Below are 12,825 nucleotides of genomic sequence, written 5' to 3'. Positions count from 1 at the left end.
AGCCTTTCAGTAAGATTGGAGAAAAAATATATATATATAATGGGTAGATGATACCTTCTTAAGATAAGAACAGTCATTAATCTTTAATGTTGGCGTGTACAACTTCTATTCAAGTTGAACAGACTAAAGAATATTACTATCGATCAACTTCTAAACTTACTTCGTCACAATCACTTGCAATCCGATCGCCGACTTAATTATCGATTTTTTGAACTTGGCTCTGATAGCAATTCAAGTCCCGAATCAATAATCAAATACGAAGTAAACAAATAACTCTTATTTATTAATAAGAAAATATAACTCAAAAAATTGGTTACAACTCTCAAACCCTAACTCGGTTTGACTCTTGATGAACCCTAACTTGATTGCATCAACTTCATAATCTATAATGTCTAACCATTACTCGACTTATATATACTAACCTAACCTGCTAGTTAAGGTATTACCAAATATAATAAAACCCTAATAATTATTGGGTTGAGCCTAACACTTGGGCCAAACAACAATTAAGCCAGCAGCTACAAACGTAATCAACCGAGAAAATATATACATGACAATTAAAAACACGAGGTAGACAAAAGTTCACCGTCATTAATCTTTTATGACATTGAAACCATATGCTGGATTGTACCAATACAATTTAACAACTCACAAACCAAACAACCATTGCTAGGTTATTCAGGTCTATAGCTTTACATTACCATTATAACTACATATTCATAAAACAAACAAAAACGCAATTAACAAACTTTGTTTGACAATAACAACACAATCAAAAGGCATCCGTTGTAATATCCGAGTTAAAATTACAATTCCAGAAATAAAAAGATAGTCATATCAAATAAAAACAAAACGTAGAGAACATAAAGCCTCGATTAACATCAAGTACGAATGTGAATACCGATAGCTACACATAAGATGGTGTAAATACAAAAGTTCAAAACCGCATGAACTAGGACCGATATGCCACTGGTTTGCAAGTTCCCAAACTCTACCACTCGTGCTCTTGCGGGTAGTTGAAATAGTAGCCCTGGTGATAATAGTATGAACATAATCACTGCTACCGCCGCAGGCCCCCAATCAGTATGCATATTTCACTCAAATAGATTTTATATAAGAATAAAAACTATGTTTTTGAAGTGGAAGTAGGAGTTGAGTTTGCAAATATGTATAGGGACTTGGTTACTTGGTTAGGAATGGAGAGGATACTAAACTTGAAATGGACAAAAAGAATGGAAACTAATGGATGGAGGTAAGGTATGTTTTGTGGGTTTGGAGTTTTTTTTTTTTTTTTTTTGGGTGGGGGGGGGGGGGGGGGGGGCTTTAATTTGCTTTATTATACTTTTACTATTTTTCTTCATTAAGACTACAATTATTGATCCCAAGAGTGTTTCTTTTTGTTGGCTTTTTAAAGCAGAGAATGTGGTAAGAGATTTGTGAATATGATTTGTGCAAAAAAAAGATTCAAGGAAAGCTAGTGATGTATGTAGGTGTAAAGGTGGATGGCTTACTAATGATCTATATCATGTTTTTCTTTCTTTAGTGGTGGATCTTAAAAGGAGGATGACTTAGGAGTAGAATAACACGTTATCTTAGTGACCAAACATGTGAAGGTATTATGAGCATGATGCTTAATAGTTAAACATGATTTAATATTAATCTTGTTATGTTTGAAATGATCTACAAATTGACATGACGTACTCTTGTTTGGATCACTTAGACATAGGAAAACATGACATATAGGTTTGGAATTCAAAAAAGCGTAACTTAAACTACGCTTAGAGTTACAAGGTCGTAAGCAGCAAGAGGAAAGGTATTGACAAGCCGGAAAATGTGACTTGGTGCCCCTAACATAGTACTCTAATTTCATCACCAAACACTTTCTATAACTTTGAGCTATTTTTAGTTTAAAACATCTAAATTTTTGATTGCCCTAACTTACGCGTTTATTTATTTCGCTGCTTTCAATACTTATAAGACAACTTGTTATTTAATTGACAATTATCGTCAACTTATAAGACAACTTGTTATTTGGAGCTACTTACCCGTGTTCAGCGAGTCATGCATAGTAATGTTATGACTCCAAGATCAGCAAATATAGTTTTTAAAAGATTGGGTTTTGCGATTCAAAAAGGGGTAGCGGCGCAGCTTGTTGCCTGCTTGCCTTCTGTTTCGATGCAATCCAATACATTTTTGTACCTTTATTTCACATAATTAATAATAAAAAAATTTCTCAAAAAAAAAATTTAAAAAAAAAAAAAATTTAGAAATTCCAATATCCCATATAGGATGGAATAAATATTAAACATTTTCCTAAACAACTTATTTTGGTCACAAATAGTGCATAAATTGTTAGGATAAGCAATCAAAAATCAGTGTCAGAAATTTATGTATTTGTCCCAAAAGGTTATATCGAACCCTTGGACAGTAAGGCTATATGTAGTGGAGGGTTATAAAATAGGAGCGATTTTCTACACGTAGCGTTACATTAGCAAAGAAACGATTTTCATTTTAGGGGTGTAATGGTGTTACAGGGGCGATTTTCACACGTGGAGGGCTACCAACGGTCACTTATTATTATTATTATTATTATTATTATTATTATTATTATTATTATTATTATTATTATTATATTAATTCATCACCCGGTGACATGTTCTTGTCCCCCCCCCTATTATCGCCTCTTATCGGGCAGGGGGTGTTTACCGCCGGAAATCGCCCAAATTCCCCCCACATGTCGCCCCACTATACACCGTCTAAGTAGTAGCATAATTTGGCTATGAGCTTTGATTGATATACTAAAATTCTGTATGAAATCAATCATTTAGTGTACTTAATTTACACACTAGTTCATTATTCTTTTACGTTGTACATGGTGTATATCTTTAATTCATGTAAGTCAAAAGTTGAGAGATATGTGCTCCAATCTTGTATTTGATCTTTTACTAATATTATTTAAATTACATATTACTTTAGCATGATGAAAAGCGAGCATGCATGCACTCACTGAAAGCAACCATTAAAACTATTAAATAAGCATAATATTAACCACTTGAAATAGTAGTAACAAATAATAATCACGAGGTTGCATGATGTTTACAATCCGAGAAAATCATCATTCATCAACATACTACAAAATAAATCATTTTTAGACTTGAAAGTATTACGGAAATTATTACTAATGGAAAATCCGTCGGTAATGAGACCCACACCAATAAACGTAAAAAAGTCCGAGTGAGAATCTTGCTGATAAGATTACTTACATTTTACCAAGGATTACTATAGAACACCAGTCGTTCCCATACCCACTCCAACAAATGTTGGAAAAACATGGGTGGTCATCTTATAAAAAATTCTATCATTAGTTGCCGACGGATTATCAATAGAAACTCCGTCGGCAGTAAATTCCTACCGAATCTTGACAATTTGACAAACTTTTCATATAAAACTTACCGGACTATTTCAGAATCCGTCTATATTTCGAAGATATGTGACTATGTTTATGATAAGTAGGTAATTACTAATGTATTTGGTCCATCAGTAATGAGTCATCGGTGAATAAAAGGAAAAGGTACTATTAATAAATTCAACTTTATAATAAAAGTAATTAAAACATGAGTAGAAAGTCTTTTTTTAAGTATGAAAAGTAACAAAACAAATTTCCAAGGAACATGTTTTGCCATTCCTGAAACTCAAGAAGCATTGACAATACGTGTCAAAAATTAAAGATTAAAGATGTAGTCCGGGGTTTGGGGGTTTGATGAAATCGCTCATTTCATCATACCCTGGTCTGCATTTAATGAAATCGACAGTTCTCATAAAATGAGATAACAATTAGATCAATTCGTACTTCAGAAAAAGGATGTCTTCTAATTTGCACAATCTCGTTCGGGGTGAATGGCGAACTACCCGAATGCCACCAAACCTACATCTCATTTTTTTTTACCAATGTATCCGGTTGAATTACATTCCGGTTGAATGGCGAACTACCCTACATACCCGAATGCATACATCTCATTTCATGCCGATTTATCCAGGGTGAATGGCAAACTACTTTACATACCACCAGCATACATCTCATTGTTTATCAATATCTGAGGTATATGCCAAAATACTCTCATTCAACATTGGTTTCACACTCGGGTTGTCCCTGTCGAATTAGTTGGCTTTGCTTGCTGATTCACACACCGCGCCAATTGCGCTGGTGTTACTAGATCAAACAGACTGAATACCCTAGCGGTGCCATTACTCTAGAATCCTCTTCAATCTCCGAGTGATTCTCATGTTTAGTTCAGTTTTTTATGTTCCTAACCTCGTGGTTTAGGTATATTTAAATCGACATATTAAACCAACATTCACATAAATCTAACTAAACACGATTCAAAATATATAACTTAAATAACAAATGTAATACAAGTAGAAGATGAGTAGATGAAAAATGATAAAAGAAAAATTAAATAAAGATGTTACATTAAAACAAAATACAAAGAAATGAGTCAAACATTAAGATCAACCTCTTTAGTGTTATTTGTCTAAATGCAACAAGCCAACAACTATCAACTCAACTAATGTTCTATGAACATCCTTAAAGCATGTCAACATCTTGTGTACTTTATGACAACAAACCTGAAACACTAGTCCTAGGAGGGAATAAAACATCGGTAACAAAATATGTCACACTAGAAACAACACGTGCAAAATAAAACAACATGACCAAACCAATAACCTGAGGCATCAACAAGAACCCCATAATGATTATTGTGGTTCCAAACATCATCAAAGCCATTGAAATCCAGATAAACAATGTGGCGAATGCAAACGGAGACACCCGTGGCCATGAAGAAGCTAAGGTAGGGCCTGAGAAGGCGGCAGGCAACGGGAATGGGACCGGAAGAGGTGGAGAACCGAGGATGTTGATGATCATGGAAAAGAGTTGGTAGAGGGCTTGAGTTTGGTCATCTTGGTTTCTCATGGTGGTGGTGTGGTGTATAATGTATATGAAGGTCTAGTTTTAGTTTTGGTTTTAGTTTGATGATATTGTGATGGTGATGAAGGATAAGATAGAAATTGTTGGAATTTGAGATAAAGAGGATAAGATCTCATCTGCCCATCTTTCATGATTCATGTGCTCACTCGGTGGTTTAAAGGAATATTTTGTTTTAAGGTTTTAATTTATTATCATATACAAGGTCGTTGTTTTTACTTGTTTATGGTAAATATTTACCTTTTGCTGTCACACGAAAAAAAAGAAGTTTTATTTTAGTATAGGGTTTCATCTATTTTAGAGGTGCATAAACTGGTTTAAAATTGGTTTAGGTTGAACAGTTTAGTTTAAAATCGATTTATGATCGGTTTTGGTTCGGTTTAAAACCAGTTTTTTCACGAGATTACGATCAGTTTCAGTTCGGTTTTTGACCGGTTTTGGTGGTTTCGGGTCGGTTAATTGGACCTGGTTTTGGTTGGGAAAATTACAAACCGGTTCCGAACCTACAGTTTCGTTCGGTTAACCGGTTTATCTGCCCACCTCTAATCTATTTAGGCCATATGCAATGGCCATCCCTCACCTGATGGTCGGTTTATAAAATGAACCGGTTCGGTTTAGGTTTGAAACCGGTTTTGTACACCTCTACTTAGAGGTGTTAAAAAAAACCGGTTTGGGACCGGTTATAGGCAAACCGAACTGAACCGGTTTGGGTTTAAAACTGGTTTCACCCAAACCGTCCGTTTCAGGACCGGTTCCCCTTAAAATCTACTAAACCGGTTTTAAAACCGAACCGGTTTATAAGCCAGACCAAACCGACGTGATCAGGCCGGCCTATCTTGCTTCTAAACCTGTTTATAAACTGAACCGATTTGAGTCAGACCAGTTTTGACCAGCCGCTGACCAAACCGGTTCAGTTCGGGCTTAAAACCGATTTTGTACACCTCTACGGCTCTACCTCTAACTAGTTTTAACAATTTTTGAATTTGTTTAAAGTGTCGGGCCTTGAAACTTAAGCCTAAGCCCACTAAATAACAGCCTCTACTTGTCAATTAATATAAAACCTTCAACCTAGGGTTTCATTATTTCCCCAATCTCCTCATTCTCATTCACTAGCAGCCGCACCATCAATCTCTGCAATTCCATCAGGTAACCAAATCTGCTGCTCGTGCAATCTTATCACTGTTTATCATCACCTAACATTTACAATTATCACAGGATGGATTCTCAGATCAAGCACGCAGTGGTGGTGAAGGTGATGGGCCGAACCGGTTCAAGAGGTCAGGTGACACAGGTGAGAGTGAAGTTTCTGGACGACCAGAACCGGTTCATCATGAGGAACGTCAAGGGACCGGTCCGTGAAGGTGATGTGCTTACTTTGCTTGAGTCCGAGAGAGAGGCCAGGAGGTTGCGTTGATTCCGTTATTATTATTATTATTACAAGTTGTCTCGTGGTTTATTATTTACTTTTGGTGTGTGTTTTGAGTTTCGGACTTGATGTTTTGGTTTTGAGAATATTATTAGTGTAATATGTGATTCAAGTTGAAATTTTTATTTTTTTGTTCAATGCGTTTTGTTCATTGCTAGAACAATGAGTATTTGATAGGCAGTGAGTAATAGCTAGTCGTTTGTCGGATGGTGTAGTTAAATGCTCAAGTCGTGCTTTAGGTTCAGTTGTCAACTAAGCAATTTTTAGCTGTTTTTAAGACTTATTTTAGATTGCCCATTGTAATTCTTTTGCGTCTTTGGATCAGTTTTAGCTGTCTTGGACTGGTGTTTCTTGGTTCGGTGCATGCGTATACTTGTTATGTCTATAGTGATAGCAATAGTTCGTGTATCATATTTGTGTTAGAACAACTAGGTAGTTGTAATTCTACTCTACATGACTTGAACGCCCAACCTTTAGAGGAGATCATCTTTCCATCACATTTTCGTACATTAGGCTTCAAGCCATTTAGTAGGAAAATAGACATTGGTTAGACCTTCGAAAGCATTGTTAGTAAAAGAGTAAAGTCAATCGTTTTAGGGGTTTGGTTTCATGAACTGAATTAGTTTAGATGAATGAAATGATTGTGTGCGCATGTGATTGGTTGGAACGCTGTTGGTTTCTTGTCCAGGAGCGAAGGTTAGTGAGGGCCTGGGCCCCTTGATTTTTTGTGCAGTAGTGTAAATTTACCCGTTTTTGACATTAAATTTGAGCTCGGCCCCCGCGTTTATGAATATTTTAATACATTTTGAGTCCGGTCTCCTTGACGAACTCATCCAAGCTTCGCCATTGTTCTTGTCTGAAAGCAACACTGCCAATTTGGCAAATCTTTTAGCACTTAATTGGGTTCTTTGGTTTCTTTATCTGCCCCTAGTACCAAACTAGTTTAATGGTTTTCATAAGCCGCAGTTCAACTACGAATACACATACAAAACAAGCTCAACCATAAGATCATCTCTTACGAATATGTGATATTCAATCTGGGCTTTGATAGAAGCATAACATAAAATTTACTTAAAACCAAAACAAGGTATAACAACACTTTCATGATGTCATAGTTGTTTATCTATTTTGCATTCACTTTCATGATGTCATAGTTGTTTATAGCACAAATACAAGCAATGTAATAATGGAAAACCAATTGGTATGCAATGACTTTTATAAACCAAAATGACTTTTATAAACCAACCGATCTGCTTTTTTTTTTGAACGGTAAACAAAAAGCATATAACATTAACCACCAAAAGGCAAAAACAACAATGCATTTGGCCAGCCTAGCAAGCTGCCAAACCCAGCACAGAAAACACCAAAAATAAAAACTGATACACTACATTACACACATAACTATACCTCTTTTGATTTATAATTTAATTGTTTTTAAGAGATTCCGTCTGTATCATTAGTCGCTCGTTCACCATGTTTCCTACAATTTTTGGACCCTTGTCGAGTTTGAACGCCTAGCAGACATCTTCAATGTACAACCCAAAAATTGCACTAAAGGCATTATCATTAACTCTGAAATTAGCCTTGTATTACAATATACAGTTTAGCTGGCATGATGCATCTAGCATGCATCCTATGAAACTAACAAATAAGTTCAATAATATTACTTATCTCTAGTATTTGGCCAATTTTCTTAGCTAGCATAATATAACTAGCATGGAAAAATTGAAGCATCACAAAATTAAACATGCTCAATGGCCATGAAGGTATTTAACAAATTAGCAAATATTTGCAAAATAATATTATTTTGATATCTACCCTTGGGTATAACTAGCTTAATAAGCTGCATAGTTTATGTAAACATCTCTTGTTTTTGTATTTGATCAACATCAAACAGTTATGTATAAATACAACTTCCTGGTGCGAAGTTGCATAATTTAGATCTTATAACCAATACTCCTGACTAAATGCCGTTGCACAAGGAGGCGATATTTTACTTCAGATTCTCAACTTGTTTTAAGTTTCATTCGAGTTCGTCATTATAAACGAGAAACGGTTATAATCGAGTTTTATGACGTCCCACGCCATTTTTTAAGTTGAAAAACATTTGGTGAAGTATCCCAAACCTTTTAAAATTAGGATTGATCAAAATCACCATTTTGACAATTTATATCAATTTTCAAACTAAATCACCATTTTAAACACCCCACATTTATAAGTTATAGCCACATTTTTATTAGGATTAACAGTTTAAACTAAGAATTCAACAACAATTTGATAATAATTTAAAACAGTTGACTTTTGACCATTCAACAAGATTTTAATAATTTTAGTCAACAAAAGCAAATTCAAATAGGTATATTCCATTCAATTCTCATCAACTATGACATCATAATAAATATTACATTATTACATCATTACATACGAAACATGAACTGGAACATAATTGTCTTTTTTTTTAAATAAACTTCTTACAATACCACTTAACAGTTGCACTCAAACCTCTAGAAATCAGTCGATAAATCATAAACGTGCCGAACCACGGACCCGAACATTCATAACAGAGTAACATGTTTCACATGTAAGCGCGCATGCGGGGCCTTACAACAGACTGTGCACCATCAACATAAATGGTGGTCCCGGTCATGTAGCGCGAGTCATCACTAACCAAGTAGATAACAGTTGAGGCCAGGTCACTTTTGGGGTCTAGCCATCGGTTTAACGGGTTTGCATCTTTGACCAGTTTCTGTGCCCGGTCCTTCCCCACTGATACTGGAAACTCATCATCTATATGCAGCCCACGCGCGATTGAATTAACCCTGATTTTATGCTTACCGATCTCCAGAGCTGCTGTCTGTTTACAAAAATAAGACACTATTAGGATCTATATCCGTTTACGTTCGTTTATGTTTTATGAACTTGAAACATCACAAATTATAATTTAGTCTAGTTTTATTAAATTTTAGGTTCAACATATTAATGTTAATGTTTACTTTTAAGTAGTGTTCGTGAACTGTTCATTTATACAATTAACGAACAAACATAAAAGAACACGAACATGCTTATTTTCTTAACGAACGAACACGAACGAGAAATTCCGTTCGTTTAAATGTTCTTGTTCGATCGTTTGTTCAATTGACGTTAAACGAACGAGCCGAGCACGAACACAAACACGCCCCGTTCTTGTTTGCTCGGCTCGTTTACAAGCATAAGCCCAGTTTTAAAACACTAGTTATGCATTCCCACAAAAAATAAAATATATCATTATTCAATTTATTTAATCATCATTCATCTATTTCACAATTTTGTTTCAATATATGCCTTTTTATTTTAAGAAACTGTTAAATAACACGATGACTAAAACGCATAACGACGTCTCATATTAAACTATTTTATAAAACTAATTTGTGTACTTCTCAGCTGCCTATATGATAATTCATGCATCTCATATTAAAATATATATTTTTTTTATTTTCTTCATGTAACATGCAAGACAGTAAACAAGCAAAAGAATACAGCTAAGAATAGACAGGTTGAAAGAGTCAGATTCAACTTATCAAAAGCTTAGGTTGTTATTGTAATATTATAGTTTAGTAATCAACTAATCATACATAACCACCTTTAAAAAAATGGTCAAAAGGGATGTTGAATGACTTACCCTTACTAGCTGATTAATTCCACCAAGGGTTGCACCATATGCAGCTGCACCGGGATATATCCCTCTTTCTGCACCAATAATCGAGGTCATGAATACAATGGATCCCCCTGTTTGGTTATCCCTCATTCTCTTTGCAACCGCTTTCATCAAATACCAAGGGGCCATGAAGTTTATTCTAACCGTCTTCTTGAACTCAGCTTCTGATATGTGCAATGGGTCCTGCATCTTTCCTGTTTGTATGAATTATGAAACTGATTAATAAAACTAATTATCGGAGTAGTGTGCTTGGATTGTTTATCTTGAATACTTATTGTGTGTGATCGTGAGATCCTGTTAATAGAAAACTCACGGGGCCCGACCAATACCCTGCTAACCAATATGATTATGTAAAACACAACTTGTACCAATAGGCTCGCTCGAAATTGGCTCGTTTGTAAACGAACTGAGCCCAAGTCAAAGTAAGCTCCAAAGTTCAAATTTTAATATATAAAAAATTTATAAATTCTGTAGTTTATAAATTTTGCATTATGTGTATGTTAAAAACATTATTTTTAATTTATATATATATTAAATTATTAATACGTAAAAAAATATAATTTTTATTTTTTTTTGTAAAATAAACAAGCTGGCTCGAGCATTTTACGAGCCAAGCTCAAGCTCAAAATTCCAGCTCGTTAAGATAACGAGTTGAGCCAAGCCAGATTGTTTTAACTTCAAGCCCAAGCTGGAGCCCAACCTGGCTCGGCTCGTTTACAGCCCAACATTCTTACTAGTTAAAGACCGCAAACCAATTGATCCTGGATTCAAACCTGACCCCTCATGTAGAGGGACTCAAGTGATTCCTTAAAAATTTCTGTTTATATGAATTACATTATTTAAAAAAAAAAGTTGCTTTAGAGATTTTTAGATCAAATCAAACATTTGCAGGTTGACCATGAAAGTTTTATACTCAAAAACTGCTTCTTCATAAATCAAACTGAACAATAATTGTACAAAAGTTTCTGAAATCTAGAAACTCAAAAGAAATTTAGAGAAATTAGTTGTTTTCATTTTTATCAAAATAAAAAAACAACATAAATGAATTAGCTCAATATACAATATGTTCAGACAGATCACCAAAACCACACGAAAAATTTCGCTAAATATTAACTTTAAAAATCCAATTTACCTTCATAGTTGTAGCAATTAACAAAAGCATCCACTTTCCCCAAAACACTCCAAGTCTTCTCGACCGCCTCATCGAAAACAGCTTCGCTCTCATCTTCCATATTCAATCCAACGGTTTCAACCCAAACTCCCTTCACATCACCGGTAATCCAATCCGCAACGGCCTTAACAACTTTCAAGTCTCCAACCAACACTAGCCTAATAACAAAAAAAAATTAATCGAAAATTAATATTTTAAGGGCAAATTGGCCGATAATAATCCTACCTTTAAAATTCTCTGCCAATGGTCCAACCTTTCGACTATTTTTCTCTCAATGGACCTCTGCTAACGACCACTTAACGTCGTTACGTTTTTTTTCCGAATTTCAAACCTATGTTTTAGGGCTTTTTATCGGAACGAATCGAATGATGTAAACTTATCTCGAACGGTGATCCAAACGACGAAACAGTGTTTCGGTTCGGGCGTTTGAATTTCCAATTAACAAAAATCAAGCCATTTGAATCACTGTTTCGAGATCGATTTTACATCAATCTCGACTCGTATCTTTCTTCCGATCAAAATCCCTAAAACATCGGTTTGAAATTCGGAAAAACACTTAACGACGTTAAGTGTTTTTTAACCGAGATTCAAATGGCTTTTTGATCAGAAGAAAGATATGAGTTGAATGATGTAAAACTGATCTTGAAACGGTGATTCAAATGGCTTGATTTCTGTTAATTGGAAATTCAAACACCCTAATGAAAACACTTTTTCGTAGTTTGGATCACTGTTTCGAGATAAGTTTTACATCATTCGACTCGTACCGATCAAAAGCCCTAAAACATAAGTTTAAAATTTGGAAAAAAACTTAACGACGTTAAGTGTTTGTTAGCGGAGGTTAAAAACAATCGAAAGGTTGGACTATCAAAGATGGATTATCTGCCAATACACAAGAGCTGAGATTATTTATTTCCAATTCGACTATTTAAAGCTCATCTAAAGCTGAAATGAAATCCATAAATAAACATAAACAAGTTTTTTGTTGATAATTTGAGTTACTATTATTATTATTATTACCTGCATCCGCGTTTGGCTAAATGATAAGCGATGTTACGGGACACGTGGTCGCCGCTGACGGTGAGCAACACGTTCTTTGCAGCAGAAGCCATTGAAGGATCGATCGATTGTTGATTGATCGGAGAGAATGATAACAATAATAATAACAACGGAAGCAAAAGTAAAACGAGGATGATGGATTTGACTTCTTTTAAAGAAGCAAAGAAGAAGGTTAGGTGGTGCTACGAAGTACGAACAGAGTCTCCACCAGTCGTTGTTGACTCTACATGGACAACCAGTACTGTACTGGATTTAAAAAAAAAAAAAAAAAAAAAACCAGTACTGGATTGGATGACTTGCATGAATGGTACCTGTACTATTGCTTTGTTTACATCTTTGCTCCTGTTGGTTAAGTTTAGGATTGCTTATTTAAAGGGTTGCTTTTTAAATCAAAAATAATTTTGAAAAGCTTTAAGGGGTTATTTCACCTTCTTATAGCTTATAACTTATAACCTATAAGTTATAAGTTATAAGCTATAAATTATATGGTGTTT

General features: G+C 34.9%; 3 protein-coding genes across 3 annotated transcripts; 1 reads left to right on the top strand and 2 right to left on the bottom strand.

The window, feature by feature from the left end:
* Window positions 1-669: 669 nt before the first annotated feature.
* On the bottom strand, window positions 670-1,151 carry LOC143628737 (uncharacterized). The gene has a single exon (XM_077098238.1). It carries the CDS (start codon window positions 1,089-1,091, stop codon window positions 882-884), a length of 210 nt encoding a protein of 69 aa, XP_076954353.1. The 5' UTR covers window positions 1,092-1,151; the 3' UTR covers window positions 670-881.
* Window positions 1,152-6,103: 4,952 nt separating this feature from the next.
* LOC143628736 (small ribosomal subunit protein eS28x) lies at window positions 6,104-6,430 on the top strand. The gene is made up of 2 exons (XM_077098237.1): window positions 6,104-6,130; window positions 6,200-6,430. Exon 2 carries the CDS (start codon window positions 6,201-6,203, stop codon window positions 6,396-6,398), a length of 198 nt encoding a protein of 65 aa, XP_076954352.1. The 5' UTR covers window positions 6,104-6,130; window position 6,200; the 3' UTR covers window positions 6,399-6,430.
* A 2,405-nt stretch (window positions 6,431-8,835) lies between these two features.
* On the bottom strand, window positions 8,836-12,457 carry LOC143628734 (uncharacterized). The gene is made up of 4 exons (XM_077098236.1): window positions 12,293-12,457; window positions 11,237-11,433; window positions 10,069-10,298; window positions 8,836-9,264 (listed from the first exon to the last, which is right to left on the bottom strand). Exons 1-4 carry the CDS (start codon window positions 12,382-12,384, stop codon window positions 8,986-8,988), a joined length of 798 nt encoding a protein of 265 aa, XP_076954351.1. The 5' UTR covers window positions 12,385-12,457; the 3' UTR covers window positions 8,836-8,985.
* Between the last annotated feature and the right edge of the window lie 368 nt (window positions 12,458-12,825).

The sequence above is a fragment of the Bidens hawaiensis genome, unplaced genomic scaffold, assembly GCF_021521415.1.
Source record: "Bidens hawaiensis isolate Kalapana, Puna unplaced genomic scaffold, B.hawaiensis_p1.1 tig00005061_1, whole genome shotgun sequence".
Taxonomy (NCBI): Eukaryota; Viridiplantae; Streptophyta; class Magnoliopsida; order Asterales; family Asteraceae; genus Bidens; species Bidens hawaiensis.
This window is presented reverse-complemented; position numbering and strand designations above follow the sequence as displayed.